Source organism: Diceros bicornis, chromosome 27 (genome assembly GCF_020826845.1).
Source record: "Diceros bicornis minor isolate mBicDic1 chromosome 27, mDicBic1.mat.cur, whole genome shotgun sequence".
In the NCBI taxonomy this organism is placed as follows: domain Eukaryota; kingdom Metazoa; phylum Chordata; class Mammalia; order Perissodactyla; family Rhinocerotidae; genus Diceros; species Diceros bicornis.
In genome coordinates, this window is record NC_080766.1 from 3490492 (window position 1) to 3510992 (window position 20501).

Here is a 20501-nt window from a genome sequence, read left to right on the forward strand (position 1 = left end):
CCCTCCCAGGAATGGAATCTTAAACCAGTCAGTGGGGAATCGCCTGATGAGCAGCAGGTAGGTCATCTTCCTGATGGAGCCCTGCCATCCCCTAAAGGAAGGTAACCTTGCAGTAACCAACCCGCTGTTGTGTCTAGTGTAACTTCCTTGTTCCTGCTCCCTTCTGCCTATAAAAGTCTTTCATGTTGTCCACCTCCTTGGCGCTCCTTTCTCTCTGCTAGACTGGATGCTGCCTGATTCATGAATTGTTGAATAAAGCCAATAAGATGTTTAAAATTTACTCAGTTAAATTTTGTTTTGTAACAGTTTGGTGGCAGCAGTGGGATTCAAAGGACTCATCTGATGGCTTCGGAGATGAGAAACACAGGCATTGGTACCCACAAAACCTTTGAGTTCTCCATCTTTTTCGCTGTTTCTGAGGGCCGTGAGTAAGTTCTTCTCGGATCTGAGATCCACTGTCTTTGTGTTGAGCTCCCGATCTAACTGGCTTTCCAGTCCAGGGTCAATGGGTCAGTCTAGACTGACAAGATGCTCTAAGAGAGCATCAGTCTTAGCCCTTGGTTAGTCCACAGTCCCCATTTGTTGGGGTCTGCTGGTTGAGTCTGCTGGCCCCTTGTGTTAGGGTCTGCTAGTTCAGTCCGTGGTTCTTGCTAATGGAGAGGAGTGGAAGAAATGTGTGCTCCATGCACACCCAGTCCTTGAAAACTTCCCACGTGCATTTTACATGCATTTTGCCTTCTGTTGACTGTCGATGGGTTCTAAGGAAATGGTGGAATTGTGGGTTTCTGCATGACTACCTCGAGCACTCGTCAGCCTGAACAACCGCCCGGCGCTACCAGAACTGAAAGACATCCCATCACCATGGATTGGAAGACTCCTTATTGTGATGGTGTCAACATTATCCAGAGAGATCAACAAGTGCAGTGCAGTCCTTATCAAAATCTCAAGGACATTTTGTGCCGAAATAGAAAAAAACCCATCCAAAAATTCTTATGGAATCTCAAGTAAGTCCAGATACCCAAAACAATCTTGAAAGGAGGTACTAAGTTGGAGGACTCATTCTTTCCTGATTGAAAACTTACTACAAATCTACAATATCGAAACAACATTGTCATGGCATAAAGACAGACATGTTGACCAATGGAAACAGAATTGAGAGCCCAGAAATTAACCCTCACCCATATGACCAAATGATGTTTGACAAGGGTGCGAAGATTATTCAATGGGGAAAAGACAGTCTTTTCAACAACTTGTGCTGGAAAAAGTGGATATCTACATGCAAAAGAATCAACTTGGACCCTTATCTAACACCATATACAAAGCTTAATTCCCAGTGGATCAAAGACCTAAATGTAAGACTATAATAGCCTTAGAAGAAAACATAAGACAAAACTTGACAAAATAGGATTTGGCAATGATTTCATGGATATGACACCCAAGGAGCAGGCAATAAAATAAGAAGATACACATGCTGGACTTCATGAATATTAAAATGTTTTGTGCCTCAAAAGACATTATCAACAGAGTAAAAGCACAAGCCACAGGATGGGAGACCATATTTGCAAACCATGTATCTGACAAGGGCTTACTATCCAGAATAAATAGGGAACTCCTAAACTCAACAATAAAAAACAAACAACACAAATCAGAAATGAACAAAGTACTTGAATAGACATTTCCTCAAAGAAGATCTGCAAGTGACCGATAAGCATATGAAAAGATGCCCAACATCAGTAATCATTAGGGAAATGCAAAGCAGAAACACAGTGAGAGACCACCTCACATTCATTAGGATGATATCTATCAAAAAAAGAAGAAAAAGAGTAGAACCAGTGTTGGCCAAGATGTGGAGAAGTTGGAACCCTTGTGCACTGTGGTAGGAATATAAAATATATAGTTGCAGTAAAAATCAGTATAACAATTCCTAAAAAAAATTAAAAATATATAGGATCCAGCAATTCCACTTGTGGGCATATACCCCCACCCAAAACAGTTGAAAGCATGTTCTCAAGGACATATTTCAGCACCCATGTTCATAGCATCATTATTCACAACAGCTAAAACATGGAAGCCACCCAAGTATTGTAACCGAAGAAGGGCTCGCTGCACAATGCACCCCTTAAGCCAAACATGGGATACCCACTCTTGTAGAAGGGAAAAAGCTTTATTACGTGGTTGGCCAGCAAGGAGACAGGAGACAAAGGTTAAATCTTTCTCCCCGATGGGCTGTTGAAAAGGGCTTTTTAAGGGCAAAGCAGCAGGTGCAGGAAGGTTGGGGGCAGTCCTAGGCATTTTCTGCAAGTGCAGAAGATTTTCATGTTCTGTCACACATCCCCCGTTCAAAAGGTGGTGTCCTTAACATCATCAACAGGGGAGTTCTTGGTCCCCCAGGTCATTCTCCAGTCACTTGTACACTCGTGGTTTGAGTCTTGCCAGCCATCTTGTGGTCTCATTGGCTCAAACCAGTTGAAACTTGCTCAAGGAGCAAAAACAGAGTTTCTGAAAAACAACTCACGGCCCAAGATTAGATCCTTAGTAAACATCATATGAGACGTGGCTTAAGAAAGGAGTCTCCAGGGGACAGTTGATAAAAATCTGGCTGGGGCCCCATTTTATTTTGGGCTTGCTTTTGGGCCCAGTTATGGTTTCTGTCCAGGGTTGTATGGATAAGCAAAATGTGGAATATACATACAATGGCATATTATTCATCCTTAAAAAAGGAAGGAAATTCTAAGATACAGCACACGGTGGATGAACCTTCATGATATTACTCTAAATGAAATAAGCCATTCACAAAAATACAACCTTGTGTGATTTCCCTTCTATGAGGTTCCTGAAATCGCTAGATTCAGAGAGACAGAAAGTAGAATGGTGTTTGCCAGGGGCTGGGAGGGGGAGGAATGGGGGGTTATTCATGAATGGGTATAGAGTTTCAGTTTTGCAAGATGAGAAGAGTTCTGAAGATGGATCATGGTGATGATTGCACAGCAATATTAATGTCTTCAATACACTTAAAGCATACTTAATGTATCTATGGGGCCTGATGACTTGTCCTGGCCGAGCACATGCTTGTGCTGTTGCACATCTTACCCCTCACTGTACAGTTGGTAAACTGGCCCAGGAAGAGGCAGGTACTGGCCCAGACCACAGGAGGTGGTCAGGGTCCCGAAGACTATAGAGAGCTCCAGCTTCCTTGGCCAAGGCTCCACCCCTTCCCTCAGGTTTCCTTTGGCAATGAGAGGCATTAAGATTCTAGGGGATTGCTGCCCACCCCCTCCATATCGGGTCATTTTCCCCTCATCATCGCATGTGCACTGGCACACCCACTCTCACTGACTTCTCATGTGGGGACCACGGAGGTGCAGTCAAGAAAGAGCCGACACCAGGGAAGTGACAAGAGGCAGGAGGGAGAGAGGTTGCAGGCAGCTCTCCCACGGGGCAGTAACATCCGTTCTCCTAGATACGTGTCCAGGGGCGCAGAGATGGGCAGAGGAATCCCTAAGGTTCCTAGGTGTCTACCTGTTCCAGACCCATCCCTGGCCCAGCCTGGGGAGCACAGGACTGGGGTCCTGCAGTCCACCTCTGTGGGCACCGAGAACTGTGATGAGCCCATCCTCCCCTAGTGTAGGCAGTGGGAGCAGGAGAGAAGACCTCAGTGAGGGTCCTTCTATATAAAGTGGAGTGCATCCAGCAGGTGACTCCAAGCGTTCCATGTGCTTGCAACATGTCTGTTGGACTGGGTTCTCTGTCGATGACCTACTGTCATCAATGCTGAGAAAATGCTTTCCACCCCCTGGAGATCCTTTAGAACTGAGGAGGCTTGGGGGCTTGGGTGGATGAGAACTGGGTATAAGGAAGAAGATGCTAGAGCACTGGACACCAAGTCCAGAGTCCAGGGAGAAGACCAGTCCTTGTTGGACCGTCGGGGCCCTCATCTGGAGGGAGGGGAGATTCATTGTCCTGGTTGAGGTTGGATGCCTCAGGAGTGAAGAGGACACCTGGTGCAGGACAGCAAGATGGGGGGAAAGGTAGGCTTCCGAGATTGCTCCCACTCCCTCGAAGCCAACAGGTCCTGCTCCTTTACCCCTGGGACCCTGGAGAGCCTCTGCCTTGAGGACACCTGAAGAAAAGTTCGTTTCTGTTGGGTGGAGTTTTGGCAAGGGCTGCAGCACTAGTGCTGGCCACCAGGGGGCGGGCAGCCTCTTGTGTCAGTGGTTGCCAGTGAGTTTTTGTTTTTATGTTTTTTCAGGTCTACTGAGACATACTTGATATACAGCACTGTGCAAGTTAACACTGCTGTGTGGTATATTTGAAAGTTGCCAAGAGAGTAGATCCTAAAATTTCTCATCACCAGGATAAAAGCTTTTATTTCTGTGTCGTGATGGATGTTAACTAACCTTATTTTGGTAACCATTACATAATATATATATCAAGTCATTCTGCTGTAAACCTGGAATTTACACAGTGTCCACTGAACTTTTCTTGAGCACCTGGAGCAGCGAAGAGTCAAGCAGAGGTCTTTCTGGCTGTCCCCCTGCCTCAGAAACAACTTGTACCTCCTCTTACTAGTGTTCATCTCCACAATCAAAGTTGGTCATAAGCAGGGGGAGGGGTGCAAGAGCTTCCCATGTACTCATTCAGCAGCTGTGCACTGAGCCCTCACCCTGTGCCGGGTGCCCTGGTGGGCCGAAGTGCAGGATGAAAATGACCAAGTGGTCCCTGCCCGCCAGGAGCTCACAATCTAGAGGAGAAAGAGACAAAAGCAAAGACATGAGAAAGAAAAGAGCAAGTGCTGTAGAGAAACACAGCAGGGGGTTGTGAGGGAGGGCTGGGGGTCACTGGTAGGAGGGTCTGAAAGGCCTCACTGGGGTGACATTTGCTGGGACCAGAATGACAGGGGGGAGCCAGCCCTGCACGAGCCTGGTAGCAGTGTGTCAGGGAGAAGGTGCGACTGATGCAGAGTCTTGCAGGCAAGAGTGAGTTTGGCCGGAAGAGGTTAGAAAGGTGGCCAGTGTGGCTGGAGGGAGGCTGGGAGGAGAGAACAGGAGCTGGGGTGGAAGGTAGGGCCAGGGCCTGGTGGGCTGTGTCAGTTACCTTTCCCTCTCTGACTTCATTGCCCCAACCTTGCATTTCAAAACTACAAACGTTGACTATCTCACAATTTGTGTGGATCAGCAATCAGGCACGTTTTAGCTGGGCGCCTCTGCCTCAATGAGTTTAACAGGTTGGGGCTGTGGCCTCAACTGAGGCTCAACGGGGGAAGGACTGGCCCCCAAGTTCACTCTCAGCCTTCAGGGTTCAGTTTGGACTGAGAGCCTGAGTTCCCTTCTGTCTGTTGGCCTGGGCACTCCCTTGTTTCTCTCCTCGATGGGCCTCCACATTGGGCAGCCCCAAAACACCAGTATTTGATTCCTCAGTTCCAGGGATTCGACAGAGTGAGAGAGAGACACGGAGTAAGAGGAAGTGAGAGACTTTTTTAGTTAAAATCTAGACAAGACATCCTGTCACCTTGGCTGTTATTATGTTCAGAAGCCAGTGACTAACCACTTAGTGGTTCCACGGGGAGGTGTATAACATGGGTGGGGCTTACTGGGTACCCCTGTGGAGGCTATCCACCTCATAGGCCAAGATGAGGCACTTGGGTCTGATTCTACATAAAGCAGCAAACAATTGAATGGTTTTATGCCACAGTATGGCAATATCTGAATTTCCATTAGTTTCAACCCCCTCATGATGCTGACCTGAAAATGAGGCCAAGTTGGATGTGACTGTCCCAAAATCACATTCCTGGAACCCAGGCCTGTTTTGAGTGGTGTTCTGTGCTGCGTGTCACCCCTCATTATTATTCTTCCATCTCTAAGTTTGGGCCTTAGGTACATGTGACACCAGCCCACAGGGGTAATAGATATTATCTCATATACACTGGGTGACGTCCCTAGGAAGTAGATTCTAGCCTGATCCCCATGGTACAGGTTTGGAGACTGGGGAGGACCTGAGAGGCACAGTGACTTTCCCAGGATGCAGAACTGGTAAGAAAAAGAAGGTCTGCATTCATCTCTGTCTCCTCAAAGCTAGGACCCTAGTGAGGTTTCCAGGGAGCTGCGGCTAGGGCTGTGTGGGCTCCTTGTGTACAGTTCAGGAGATGACATGGGGGAGGAGGGTGAGCAGCCCAGGGGCAGGGAGCAGCTCTGGGCAAGTCTGATTGAGGGAAGGGACCCAGGTAATGGAATCTTGAAAAATGACCTCACTTCTTTGGTCATAGACCTCAACAGATCTTAGAACTCTGGTAACCAGGCACCCACAGACCCCCATCCAGCTCACTTGACTGGCGACGGTCAACAGACAAAGATGTTTAGTTGTTGTGTCCCGATTTTTGGAAGATCTGGGCTCAAGAAAGCCCAGAAAGAGAATCTTTTTCGTCATTGCCGACGTTGGCTCAGCCCTCATCCCCGATGCCTCTGGGCATCTGGCAGGAGGCAGCGAAAGGTAACAACGGGGCAGCCCAGGAAAGGCTAGTGCAGGCCAGGACACAACTGTGATCCCACCTGATCAGCCCCACACTCCTTGCCCCTCTTCGTGTGTGTGTGTGTGTGTGTGTGTGTGTGTGTGTGTGCGCGCATGTGTCTGTGTGGAGGGGGGAAGGCAGGGCATGAGGGGTGAGTCATTCCTAGGCAGGAGCTGGTAGTTAGGTGTCGGAAGCCTGGTGGGTCTGTCATGTTCATACAGGGTCATGGCTGGCAGCGTGAGAAGGTGAGCTCCTCTACTCATATGTTACGGAGCCCTAGAGGTTTCATCTCTTTCCCTCCTTGACCACAGTTCTTTGCAGGGATGCCCCTCTGTGCCTGAACTGAGGAGCAGACTTTCTCTTGGGCGTCGGCCCCAGTGGCAGTGTGCAGGCAGCCCCTGATTCCTTCTGGCCCAGCTCCCGGGCAGTCTTTGCAGAACTCCTCTCAGGAGGTGGTCGAGGAGCTGCCCAATGGTTTCGACTCCACCAACTCACTAGACAAGGGGCAGGTGCACGAGCCCACCCGCACCATCCAGTGCTGCTCTGAGATGAGAGCAGGAGCAGAGGGTCTCCACACTCAGGACCTTGAGACGCCGGGCTGGGACCAGAACTAGGGCGGGACCAGGCTGGGGCTGTCCCTTTTTCAAGCTAAAGGGGATGTACATGCAGGTCACCTTGCCTGGTTCGGAGCTGAGCTGCCGTGACCCTCTTTCCCTTGCCCGGTGTGAGCTTCTGGAGGCCACTGAGGCAGAGCCAGAGGGTAAGGCGGCCTGCAGGCTGGGTATTCCCGGAAGGGAAGTGGGATCTTTCCTGTGTTTGGAAGGACACGTGGAAAGTCAGCTATGTGGGTGAACCTTTCCCTTTATCCCGCTGCAGCGCCAGCTGCAGAGCTCCAGCCGGCGGCAGAAGCAGGGCAGTGGACAGTGGTGGAGGTAGAGCTGGCTCCAGCTCTGTCAATACCACCCCCTCTAGCGCTGGAGCCAGCGTCCCCTCCCTCAGCAGTGTTGGAGCTGGAGCAAGGGCCCACGTCGGCTGCAGCAGGAGTGGGAGCTGCTGAGCTGGAGTCACCTGGACCATCACTTCTAGTGGGAAGTCCATCTCCACCTGTGGCCATTAAGGAGGGTGAGAAGAAGCCTAACCTCACGGCCTTCCCTCCTAAGCTGGTGGCGGAGCAGTTGACCGTGATGGATGCGGTGAGCAGCTGGGCTCTCAGGGCGGAGGGGCAGGCCTTCCCTCTGCCATCAGTGCCCCAGACCTGATCCGGACTCCTATGACCTGGGCCCAAATCCTGGCGCTCCCCCTTACCAACCGTACGACCTGGGCAACTTTCTGAACCCCCAAGGCTTTGCTGTCCACCTGCAGAGGGTAGAGGTGGACACTAACAGGACCTGCTGCACAGAGTGGCTGTGCCGGCTCCATGAGGTAGAAGAGACAGAAAGCTGCGTGGGGCCTGGCCCATCAGTGGGGGAGGGGAACTCACTGTGTGCAGCCAGGTCCCTGGTGGCCCAACCGACTGCTCAGGAGGCTCAACAGCCTCAGCATTTATTAGAGACCTGATGTGTACTTCACTACAAGGGAGACAGACAGAGCCTGTGGTTGTAGCTGCCACAGGGGAATGTGCATCAGAATCGGAGTGGGACCAGAGCGGGCATCAGGGTGGTGGAAGATGCCCCCTTGGGATAAGCCTAGTTGAGCCACCATCTGGAGCTTGGAGTTAGCCAGGACGGGCTGGGTGCAAATGCCCCCTCCCTTCCCTGCCAGTATTGGGTTCTGGGTCATCCTGTGCTGGGTGTCCGCAGTGGACAGAGAAGAAAACCCAGGGACTCTCACAAGGCTCAGACCACATCCTGAGCTTCCTGAGCTCCAGCTCTAAACCGTGACCCCTGTGCGGCACTTTGGGGGCAGTAGACACGGAGCTGGGGTGTGGCAGGGCTGGGTGACACTCCCCCTGTTCCCCAGGAGCTCTTCCGGAAAGTGGTGCCCTCTCAGTGCCTGGGCTCCACCTGGGGCAAGAGGAACAAGCCCGGCAATGAGCACCTGGCACCCACCGTCCAGGCCACTGTCGACCACTTCAGAAGGGTGGTCAGCCTCGTCGTCACCACCTGCCTCGGGGACCCGAGCATGACAGCCCAGGACAGGGCGAGGGTGGTGGAGCACTGGATCCAGGTGGCCCAGGTGTGCTGCGGGAGGCCCAGTGGAGCCCCTCTCTGGAGCCTTGGGAACCGCCTCTCCACCTTTATCAGCTCCCAGGATTGCAGTGTGTGGTCTAAGCCCCTGCACAGTCCCTAGGCCCTTCCTGCCAGGGGCCCGCTGACCTTGACTCCAGGTCCCAGTGGGAGGATGCTCACTTCCTCCCTGGCTCCTTCCCTGGGTTGAGCTAAAATCCTCCTCCCTGTGAGTGTTATTCTCTGGGTCCTAAATGTGCCCTTCTGGGGCTCCCTGAGCATCTGTCTCATCCAGGAGGGAAGATTTAAATAGAAGGGGACTGAAGCTAGAGCAAGCGGGTCTCCAGTGCCCCACCTCACAGCTCATTCTCTTCCCTTCCCCAGGAGTGCGAGATCCTGAAGAACTTCTCCTCGCTCCGTGCTGTCATCTCTGCTCTGCAGAAAACCTCCATAAGCCACCTGAAGAACACGTGGGCGGATGTTTCCTGGTGGGTAGGCCCCTCTCCATAGGAGGATCAAGGTGGATGGGGGATCTCTCGTATGTCTGCCGTTGCTCCCTCAGTCACGTGGGAACTCCTGGGAGGCAGCAAATGCTGGGGACAGGGTCTGGGCCTCGGTGGGGGGTCTCTAAGCCTCCCTGGGTCCTTAGTGCACCAGTTCTGCTTCAGGACTCAGTTTCCCTAAATGCCAGGGTTGAACCACATTGGAGATTTTCAAATGTTTATGGCAACAGAAATCTACACCCAGTTGAAACTCAAAGTGGTCAAAACAGAGGTGCTCTGTAGAGCTGGGGAATGGAGACCCCAGTGACCAACAGGAGAGCCCCCGCCCAGTCCCACGAGACCTTAGCGCTCAGAGGAGTCCAGTGAGAACACTCCTCCAGGCAGGTTGCATCTCTTGGGTTTGCAAAGAAAAGGGATTTGCACTCAGACCCCTCACTTTATCCCCCAATTTATCCTTCCTTCTTTCCACTCCCCTCAGGGAGAGCTCAGAAAAACTTAAGGAGCTCTGTAGCCATGACAAGTCCTTGAGAAGAGAATTGATGACCAAGGTAGAGTGGAGGCTGGGGGTCTGGAAAGAGAGGAGGGGCGAGGGGGAAAGGGGGACTGGGCAGGCTGTGGTTTTGATAGTTTCTCACTTGAACGTTCTCTGAAACATTCCCGTCTGTCTTGTCCAGATTAACAAGCAGAGGGATCTGTTTCCTCCACGGGCGGGTGGGGTGCCGTTTGTGGGCATGAGGCCGTGCTCCTGGGACTCGGTGGTGTTGGCTGGGCTGTTCCAGGAGGAGTTGCCGAGCTGGCACCATCAGCAGGTCTCTGGCTTCCAAGCACGTCCATCCTGCTGGATGTAGCTTCTTCCAGGCTGTTGGGTGGTTGGGGTGGGTTTAGCCCTCAGCCTAAACCTGTCCTCAAGAAGCCAGGCCCCTGCCGCTCCTTCTGTCTTCACCATGTCTCCAAGGGGAGGCCACCCTGCCTGCCCCAGGTTCGGGCATGGCAGGGGATTCCCGTGGCCCAGGTGGACCAACAGGCTGCTCAGCCTTGGTTCTGAACGTCTGGACCAGAGACAGATGTGTGTGCATTCTGGGACCCCCCCCCGAACCCCTAGAGCAGTCACTGGAGCCAACCACAGGAGTCTCACCTGAGTGCCCGGTTGGCAATGACATATGCCCCAGGTGGCTTATGTGAAGCGTCTAGGCAACTGACGGATTCTTAGTGGATCTTTCTGAAAGGACCTTGGAAGCTTCATGTAAACGAGGAAGCAAAGCATCCTGTCACCCCCTTCCTTGTTGATTGGAGGTGGCACCTTGGCGGTCCAGTTCCTGAGTGGATAAAGAAAGAGTTCATTGCAGGGGAATGTCCTGAGGGCTTCCTTGGGGAGGAGTAGGCTTTGGCACGGCCTCTGTCCCAACCTGGGGGCCAGACACTCCATGGGACTGGGGCAGGCAAGAGCCACTCAACCGGACTCCCAAGACACCTCGTCTTCTCCATCCACAGCTCGGCCCAGGACCATGCTTTGAGAGCTCAGGGGACAGTACTGTGGTCAGTGGTGGGGCGGGGGTTAGGTGAGGACATTGGAACAGGGCCTCTGGCTGGGAGGGGCAAGTGGCCTCTCCTCTGTGGGCCCCTGAGCAACTCACTGCCCCTGTTTGGGCCTCTGCCTCCTCATCACGGAAGTGGAGGGATGGTGATTGTGTGGTGCAGGCCTCATACGGTGGTGATGAGATAAGAGGGAGGAAAGGAATGTGGGAGCTTTCTGCCTGCTCCACACGGAGGGGTGAGGGCGAGGACAACGATGACAGTCATATGTCACTGAGTCCTCAGGAGAACCTCTGACGTAGCTGGAGTTCTCACACTTTCCAGATGAGGAAACAGGCTCGAGGAGGCCAGGCCACAGGCCCAAGCTCACACCTAGAGTGTGAGTTGGAGCTGGGTTTGTTCTAGAATCACAAGACCTTGGAGGATGGAGTGGCAATTGTACCAGTTGACTCGAGTCAGATGTCCAGGGTCAGAGGCCAGTGGTGCTGGAGAGAAATGGGGTGAGGGGAGTATGGCCCGCTGACACTGTCATCGACCCTGGCAGGAGGGGCCCTCCACGTTTGCCCCCCCGGAGATCATCCCCCAGAGAGTGCAGGAGAAGCAGCAGCAGCAGCAGCAGCAGCAGCAGCAGCAGCAGCAGCAGGTGAGTGTGCCTGTGGGGGAGGGGCTCTGCCCTCCCAGCTGGAGGCCTCAAATCAAGAGAGGAGGGCCCTTCCTCCTGGTGCCACAGTGCTTGAGTCCCCCAGTAGAAGTGACCAGGAGGGGGCCCTGGAAGAGCTGGTGCAGGATGGGTTGTGGGGAGGGCCAGGGACCGCACACCCTGTGATTTGCCAGAAGCCAGCCCTGGGAGGTGAGGAGGAGGAGTGTGGGTGTTCTTGCGGTGTGAAGGGAGGAGGAATTGAGGGTCCTAGGCTGCTCCCCGTGGGAACCCTGGGGTGGGCCAGGAGGCTGAGGTTGAGGACTTTTCAGGGGAGGGTCTGCACAGGGACGACTTGAGAGCAAGGGCTCATCTCACCCGAACCCCCACGTGACAGGGTGTCGTCCCCTATCTTGGCACTTTCCTCGGTGACCTGCTGATGCTGCACCTGGCGATGGGTGATTATCTCGAGGTGGGTGAACATGGGGACCAGGCAGGGAAGACCAGGATCCTGAGCCTGGGGATGCAGGAGCCCCCGAACTAACCTCTGAGCTCTCAGCACTTGGCACATCTCTCATGAGAGCCTCGCAGCCGCCCCTGGGAGCTGGGGCAGCAGGCCCATCTTAGGGATGAGTGAACACAGGCTCCGCCTGAGACACCCATTCTGGTTCCCCAGGCTGGGGAAGCTCAGAGCTGCCTGATGGCACAGCTGCGTGAAGTTTTATCTGAGCTGGATTCAGCCTCTAACTCCCATGCTGCCCATGGAGGGAGAGAGGAGTCGGGTCCCCCCAAGTCAGGCAGCACATAAGTGGCTGAGCAGTTCCCTCTGCCTGAGGCCTCAGCCTCCAAGTCTGTCATCAGAGAGGGTTGTGCTGCCAGGTCCCTCAGCCTCTCCCCCATGTCCTCCTCCTCTGGAGCCCAGAGCCCAGCCTAGGTCCAAGTCCTGTTTTCTCTGCATGCCCGGCCCCTCTGGGGACCTGGCAGTCGTGCACCATGAGAAGGGGTGGGCATAGAGGGCTAGTCAGGCTGGGGGGGCTCTGTCTGATGGACTCTGGCTGTCTGCCTTCCAGGGGAATGAGATCAACCTTCAGAAAAGGACTGAGGTGAGCAGCTGTGGCACTCCCTGCAGGGGAGGGGAAGGAGGTGGAAATCAGAGACCCTCTGGGCAGAACAGTCCCTGGCTCCACCCCCCTGTATCTTAGATTGAGAGGAAGAGTTTGATAACAGAGAAAAGGGAGAGCCATCCAATTGGCGGGTGGGTTGAGGGGAGGATGGCGTCAAGGAAAACTTCCTGGAGGAGGGGCTGATTATTCCCATTCTGAGAACAGGTAGAGCCTGGATGCGACTGGAGGGAAGGAGGGTTCCCAGGACTGGTCCCCTGCCCCACTTCTCACCCCCGACAAGGCCGCTGCAGCATCCCCCACAGGCCCTGTCTGCATCCTCTCCTTCCCTCTGGCCCCAGGAATACCGAGTCATGAGGGAGATCCTGCTGCTCCAGGTGGCTGCAAAGAATTACAACCTAGAGCCCGAGGAGCGATTTGGGGCCTGGTTCCAGGACATGGAGCTGCTCAATGAGAATGATAGGTGAGGCCGGGCAGGAGTTGGCTGAGGGCAGAGGTGGACCCTCCCTCCAGAGAGCCTGTCTCCGTGGCCCCCTGGTCAGCCCCAGGCCTTATCGTGTTGCAACCTCTGGGACACCCAGACTCCAGCTGCTGGGCAGGCAGTGGGGGGTCACCTGTGGTGTGGCTCCTGGTAGGCTCACAGGTGCTTCTGTGTCCTGTAGCTACAGCCTGTCCTGCCAGCTATGGCCCCAGGCCTAATTGGCCAGCAGAATACTCAAGGCCAAGAAGAACCGGCTATCATCAAGGTCAGGGGTGAGTGAGTGTCTGGGCCGGGGTGACTGACTCCTAGGGGTTCAGTAAAGCTTCGGGCTAAGCGTGGCCTTTGGGAGTCGGACAGCTGGCACTGGGATCCCAGCTCCACTACTGAGCAGTCCTGTGACTGGGGTGACTCTCTCCAGCTTCCTGAGACTCTGTTTCCTCCTCTATAAAATAGGTGATACTAAATGATCGCTCATGTGACAGGGACAAATGGGGTACTGGTGGCTGACAGCACTGAGCACAGGGACTGGAGCACCCAGTGCAGTGGGGACAGGGTGTGGCGCCATGGTTCTGAGGGAGGACCCCAAGATAACCCGACTCTTCTACTCAGCCCCCAGGCCCCAACACCGAGCCCCGTACCAGTGGCCAATCACAATCGCATCCTCAGCAGCGGGGACACAGCTGGGACGCTTGCGATGCACCGGGCCGGCTCCTCCCACCTGATGGGTAGGGGAGCATTGCAAGCTGATTCCTGGGGCCCCGTGAAGCCCAAGAGAGCGGGGACGACCCCCCCCCAGCTCCCTGACATGTCTACCCCAGCATCTAGTCACCCATTGGGGAGGGACAGTAGTTATATGTTGTAAATAATAAATGCCATATTTGAATATTATATTAAAGTCCTGTTCCCTTTAATAGCCTGGGAGTTGTGGTGTGGTTCTGTCGCTTTCTGTAGGCATGTAAGGGAGGCATAGAATCTCACATTTCTCCTTGAATCAAGAACTCTTCTGGGTCATCAGCTTATTGTATGTGGGAGAAGGACCAGCCCCTTCCCTGGCCAGTGGGGACACTCCCAAGTCCCCCTAAGTCAGAGGACAAGTTCATTTCAGTATCATTGAGCTGCTCCAGGAGCAGACACGGCCCGCTGCCCATTCTCTTGGGATTTAAAGGTTGAAGGTACTTTCATAGGCAGAGCAACAACCACTGAAATGTGGGTGTCTTTAAAACAGCACTACCCAGGACCATGTCGTGCCACAGGCAGGGGCTGCCTTTCTACATTCTGGAGGAAGAGGGAATAGTTTCTGATTCTCTTGTGAGGTTTCTTTTGATCATATTTTAGGAACTTGTAGTTTTCTAGTTCAACCTCTGGAATTGCATCAGCTGTAAGTGGGGAAAACGATGTAAAAATATCAAAACGTTGTTATGAGAGGTTCGGGGATTCGATCAGAGATGTAAAAGACATTTTCCACTCCAAACAAATGGACTGAAGGTATATTTTATTATATGGAGGATAGCAAAGGCGATAGTCCGCAAACAGATCCCAATAGGTCAAATAATAAGAGGGAAAAAACACCAGCTCGACTGGAAAGGGAAAACATCCACATCGGCTGAGATAGCAGCAGATCTGAATAGGTCATATAATAAGAGGGGAAAACATCAGATCGATCGGAAAGGGAAACACCAGATCGACTGAAGGGAAATGACACAAATCAACCGGAAAGAGAAACACCAGATTGACCGAAAAGAGAACACATCAAATCAGTTACTTCACAGTAAATCAATTACTCACAACATCCACACCCCACTGCCGGGAGAGTCCTGTCAATCGACACGGCTGGGCAAGGATCACACATCCTGGGCAAGGCGTCCCTTCCACAAGTGGAACGCTCACCAGGTCTCAGCTTCCAGCAGTTTATATAAGCAGTTACAGAGTTTACAGAGCAAGCATCTAGTGTTCCCCTGCACAAATGGTTATCAGTGGCATATGTGCACTGAGCCCCTTGGCTAACATCCCAGCCCAGTAGTTGTGTACGTGCGTTGTTTTCTTTGGTTATCATCTTAGCCCGGCACAGATGGCCAGTCCATCCCGTGCTACAACGCTCCAAGAGCCTTGAACTGTTACAATTTGCAACTCCCTCCATGGGAGAAAGGCCAGTTCCCGGGAAAAGGCCAGTTCCCACCACACAGAAAGCAGCTTTGTATTTTTTTGTGTGCTGGTGGCTGTAGGTCAATTGAGCGGCCAAACATGGCTGTACTCATGTCAAGATATATTCGGCCGTGGCCGTCTCCATTAACCATAAGACACCATATGCACAGACAATGAACTTTGTACACAAGCACATAAGGCACATCCAAGAATCCAAAATCCAATGACTACAATAATTATAAAACTATCTCGCAATAAAGGACCCAAACCCCAAGGTAGCCAATCAAATAACCCCTTAGAATATGAAATGTTATTAACTTGATCTTGCAAATCATATACAGCATCAAAGATAACATTAGATAAGGTAACACTTAGGCATAACAAACTAGCTTGCAGAAGTCCAGACCAGCCCCCATCACGGAGGGTAACAGAAGGCAGGGTAATAGAGAAATTATAACTAGTTTTGTGTGACTGATCAGATATAGGCTTGTACCGAGAGATTGTTTGATGTTTCTGAGACCAAATTTCTCGGCCATTCATAGTCCAGGTTATAGGTCCCACTGGTGTAGAGCAGTTGGTCTAACAGTAGAGGGTCAAAGGTTGTCCTACAGAGGCATTAGTTGGTGTGTAGGTCTGCAGCAGACATGGAGGTGCAGCACAGCATAGTGAACACAGCAGGAATATCTATTTACGCAAAGAAACAGAATCTTTAGGAACATGATATAACTGTTCATTTCCTGGATACATAACTATGAGTGTTGCAGTGGGCCCTTGGGCCATTACTTCTGCGGCACGGGGAGCCACATTGGGTGGATGTGTCACCCACACCTTTGCTCCAGATTTCCATCCATCTGTAGACCCAAATCCTTGCATTCCTCTTTTAGTTAATTCACTTGGAGGCTGTCCTTGTGACACATTTGGAGTCAAGAGGGGAAGCACCAATAATTGTCCCACTCGTTCCCCAGACTCTACAGTTAGTACTGTGTCACTACCATTATATAATATAAATTTTATTTCTCCTTGGTAATCTGGATCAATGACTCCTCCCAGTACATCAATACCTTTTGCTGCCAGTCCAGAGCGTCCTTTTAACAAACCAAAGGTATTTTTGGGAAATTGTACCCCTATCCCAGTAGGGAGTATAGACTGCTTCTTAGGGGGCAATTGAATAGAATGAACAGTAGATAAATCCAATCCAGCCGCTTCGGCCGTGGCACGAAAAGGCGGTTTAGCAGACTGCGTCAGGGGCCAATAGGTTAAGGTCATAAGCTCATGGGTGGCGGCTGCCACTTCTGTAATCTTTGCTGGTAACAACCTTGACAGAGGAGTCTCATTAGGGCCTAGTGGCCTGTTATTTAACATATTTAGAGCAGTACTTAGATGGTTGTGCCACCCCTTTAATGAGCCATGACCAAGTTTCCTCAATTGTTGTTTAAGCAATCCATTCATTCGTTTTATGAGGCCTGCAGCTTGGGGGTAATAAGGTATATGATAAATCCATTCTATATAATTTTCCTTGGTATAGGTTTGAATCAACTTACCTGTAAAGTGGGAACCATTGTCACTCTGAATTTGCCTTGGTGTTTCATAATATAACTTAATTGTATCTAATAATTTTATGGCACTCTGTTGGGTGGCCACTTTAGCTGGCATAGCCAATAAATAACCAGAATATGTATCAACAGCAGTGCAGACATAAGTATATCCACAAGAATTTGGCAATGGTCCAATAAAATCTATTTGCCAGGTATGGGCGGGAAATAATCCCTTTTGGATATGACCTTGGTAGGGATGTGGAACTCCCTGTTTTTTTAATTGTTGGCATAACTGACATTGTTGTACTGCAGTGGCAATATCATCATGGGTGACAAGGATTCCCCTTTGTTGTGCCCACCTGTATGAAGCTTGTTCTCCCAATTGTCCACTCTTTTCGTGGACCCATTGTGCTAAGCCTGGGTTGTGCGTTGCACGAATCTGCACCAGCTCATCAGCATGAGAATTATGCTTTCGTTCTGCAGAAATTAAAGAACTGTGAGCATCAACATGAAATACAGTAACAATTGTGTTTTGACACCATAACCATATGTCTTCCCATAATTTCTTTCCCCATATTTCTTTATCATTAATTTTCCCATCATATTTTTTCCATTGTGGCATCCACGTTGCCAAACCTTGTGCCACTGCCCATGAATCAGTATATATATGACATTGTTGGCCCTGTTCTTGTTGAAGTGCCTGATACACCGCATAAAGTTCAGCATATTGGCTACTCATATTATCTCCGGTGGTGACAATTGTTTGTTGGGTGGATGGGTTATAGGCAACTGCTTTCCATTTCCGTGAGCCCGATATCATTTTGGCAGAACCATCCATAAACCAGGTATGTTTTTGTTGTTTTTCAGTCAATTGGTCATATGAGACACCCCATTTAACAGGAGATTCTGTTATATCAGTAATCAAATCAGGGACGGCCGCTTGAATAGCCGGAGTCACTTTGTTTAGCTCTCTGTAATCTACAGTCATTCTCCATGTCCCATCACCTTTTTTAACAGGCCAGATAGGATTATTCCAGGCTGTAGTTACTCTGCGAAGGACTTTTACAGCCAAATAATCTTCTATGGTCTCAGATATTTCTTGTTGTCCTCCAGGGATGCGATATTGTCTTTGATTGACCACTTGCGTGGCAGGTGGAATTTCTACTTCATGATGCAAACATCCCACAATTACAGCATTAATATGAAAAGACAAAGCTCTAATAGCAAATTGGTATTGTCCATCAGCCAAATTTAATGTCAATCCTTTCAGAATATCAATCCCAATTACATATTCTGGTATTGGCACAATCATAACTAGATATGTGCGCCGGGGTAGTTGCCCAATTTGCATAGAAAGATTAGTGGTAACTGCCTGGATTTCTTTTCCTCTCAATCCAGTTATCAGAATTGATGTATCTTGAAACTTAGTTGGATTCCCATAGATAAGGGTGGCCTCCGCCCCTGTATCTATAAGTGCCTGCACACTAGTTGTAGATCCATTCTTCCAAAATATTTTAATTGGTACATGTGGTCTAATATCTTTTCTTATAGTGGCACTAATCGATACAGAGGTTTGGCCTTCCCCTCAATCACATAAGTCAGCAAAAAGAGGATCCGAGGGAGGAGGCAGTGCACTAGGTGCAGCAGGCACTGGGTTGGAAGCATTCTTTATACTGTCCCCTCTGTTCACTTGTTTTACATTCAGCCCTTTTTCTTTATATAGTTTCCATAATTCTTTAGTGTCAACTCCATCAATCTGGTCTTTGGGTACTCCTGCCCGGAGTAGGGCCAAAAACATATCACCTCAAGTCATTTTATCCTTTTTAAAGAATGTTTTCCTTTTTTCCCTTCCTGGAGAGTTTTCAGTTGTCTGCCAGTCTCCCAAGTCTGCTAGCTGCATAATCTTATCTGCTAGTGTTGCTATAGGGTTTTCAGTTTCATTTATGAGAAGGGTTGTAATTATTTGCTTGTATGCCGGAGGTGCAGTTTTTATCAACTTGTGTCGCACCTGGACACTTAAAGTCATTTCATTTAAAGCTTCACCACACCCCAGAAACACAGCCCGTTTCATGGTTTCTTCTCTCATCTTTTGGACACAATATTTTAAAGTATACCACGATCTATTAGTGTCTGGCCACATATCCTCCGTGGGGTATTTATCTTGAGCTCCTTTTACTGCAAGAGCCAATAAAGTTGTACCATCAGTGCCTTGTCCACGATCATTTGGGGAGTGAGCATTCATGCTCCAATCTCTGGAAGCTCCCCGTATTACTGGATCATTGGACAAAATTACAAATTTAAAAGCATCTCCTGCATCCAGATTAATTCCTGTAGCGCCCATATCATATAGGCGAACAAGCCAGGTTATAATGGCTTCTCCAGGCTTTTGTGTAGCCCGGGCTAAAATATCAGAAATTTCTTGTTGGTTAAAATCCTCAATCACATCTTTCCTTACAGAATGATTACCATCCATTTCCATCCGCCGACGGCGAAGAGGACGTGCCTCTGTGCGTTTGGGCGGTTTTTCCTCTTCCTCATAATCAGTTTCAGAATCATCATCCCAGATATCACCATCCCATGTGTCCGGGTCCCACTTAGGACCGGCCGATGCTATGGCCATATGAACTTTTCGTTCATTTACCTTTCCTCTCCTCTTTCTATATTTATATTTGGCAACTCTTACAGCAGCCTTTTCTGCTATAGCTTGGTAGTTACGAGCCTGATCTCCCAGTGCATGATATTGACATTGAATCATAGCCAAGCAAAACTGCAAATCTGAATTTTCTTTTTCCAAGAGTGCCTTCTCTTTCTGTATCTTATCCCTATCTTCTATAGCCCGACGATAAGCAGTCAGCAAACACCAACCTCGCCGTGCCAAAAAAGAAACATCATCTTTCTTTTTCCTTTCCACCATCTGCAAAGCTTTGGTCACATCCAACGGTTCAAATCGTCTCAGACGAGCATCCCAAGCTTCACATAACCCTGACCTGCGAGCCCACTCCCCAGCCAGAGTGCAAAAGGGAGGGTCCTCCCATCCTGGAATTTCTTCCACCTTGGCTTCAGTTACCTTTCGTTTGAATAGGAAAGGCATCTCCTTAATCGAATCCTGCTCACAGCGCCAATTATGTTATGAGAGGTTCGGGGATTAGATCAGAGACGTAAAAGACACTTTCCACTCCAAACAAATGGACTGAAGGTATATTTTATTATATAGAGGATAGTAAAGGCGATAGTCCGCAAACAGATCCCAATAGGTCAAATAATAAGAGGGAAAAAACACCAGCTCAACTGGAAAGGGAAAACATCCACATCGGCTGAGATAGCAGCAGATCCGAATAGGTCATATAATAAGAGGGAAAAACATCAGATCGATCGGAAAGGGAAACACCAGATCGACTGAAGGGAAATGACACAAATCAACCGGAAAGAGAAACACCAGGTTGACCGAAAAGAGAACACATCAAATCAGTTACTTCACAGTAAATCAATTACTCACAACATCCACGCCCCACTGCCGGGAGAGTCCTGTCAATCGACACGGCTGGGCAAGGATCACACATCCTGGGCAAGGCGTCCCTTCCACAGGTGGAACGCTCACCAGGTCTCAGCTTCCAGCAATTTATATAAGCAGTTACAGAGTTTACAGAGCAAGCATCTAGTGTTCCCATGCACAAAACAGTTATCAGTGGCGTACGTGCACTGAGCCCCTTGGCTAACGTCCCAGCCCAGTGGTTGTGTACGTGCATTGTTTTCTTTGGTTATCGTCTTAGCCCGGCACAGATGGCCAGTCCCTCCCGTGCTACGACGCTCCAAGAGCCTTGAACTGTTACAACTTGCAACTCCCTCCGTGGGAGAAAGGCCAGTTCCCGGGAAAAGGCC

The 20501-nt window shown here is 50.4% G+C and overlaps 2 protein-coding genes across 7 annotated transcripts in view; both read left to right on the forward strand.

Moving 5' to 3' along the window:
- The first annotated feature begins 4827 nt into the window (after window positions 1-4827).
- The window catches only part of LOC131423087 (ral guanine nucleotide dissociation stimulator-like), a 52049-nt gene continuing 36375 nt past the window's right edge, over window positions 4828-20501 (forward strand). For 4 of the 5 annotated variants that reach the window (XM_058570652.1, XM_058570654.1, XM_058570653.1 and 1 more), the window contains exons 1-4: window positions 4828-6486; window positions 7478-7698; window positions 8465-8680; window positions 9055-9158. In XM_058570652.1, coding sequence (XP_058426635.1) covers window positions 6453-6486; window positions 7478-7698; window positions 8465-8680; window positions 9055-9158 — 575 coding nt within the window. In that variant the 5' untranslated portion in view covers window positions 4828-6452. The remainder of the gene's footprint in view (window positions 6487-7477; window positions 7699-8464; window positions 8681-9054; window positions 9159-20501) is intronic. The other variant, XM_058570651.1, reaches the window with a different exon arrangement.
- On the forward strand, window positions 9401-13849 carry LOC131423092 (ral guanine nucleotide dissociation stimulator-like). Of its 2 annotated transcripts, XR_009224223.1 has the most exons (7): window positions 9401-9721; window positions 11251-11349; window positions 11741-11815; window positions 12414-12446; window positions 12806-12927; window positions 13127-13217; window positions 13555-13849. XR_009224223.1 is itself a non-coding variant. In XM_058570673.1 (6 exons), exons 1-6 carry the CDS (start codon window positions 9713-9715, stop codon window positions 13161-13163), a joined length of 375 nt encoding a protein of 124 aa, XP_058426656.1. In that variant the 5' UTR covers window positions 9401-9712; the 3' UTR covers window positions 13164-13518. The 2 variants fall into 2 exon arrangements, 1 of the variants encoding a protein (XP_058426656.1); XM_058570673.1 differs by lacking the exon at window positions 13555-13849 and having other exon boundaries at window positions 13127-13518.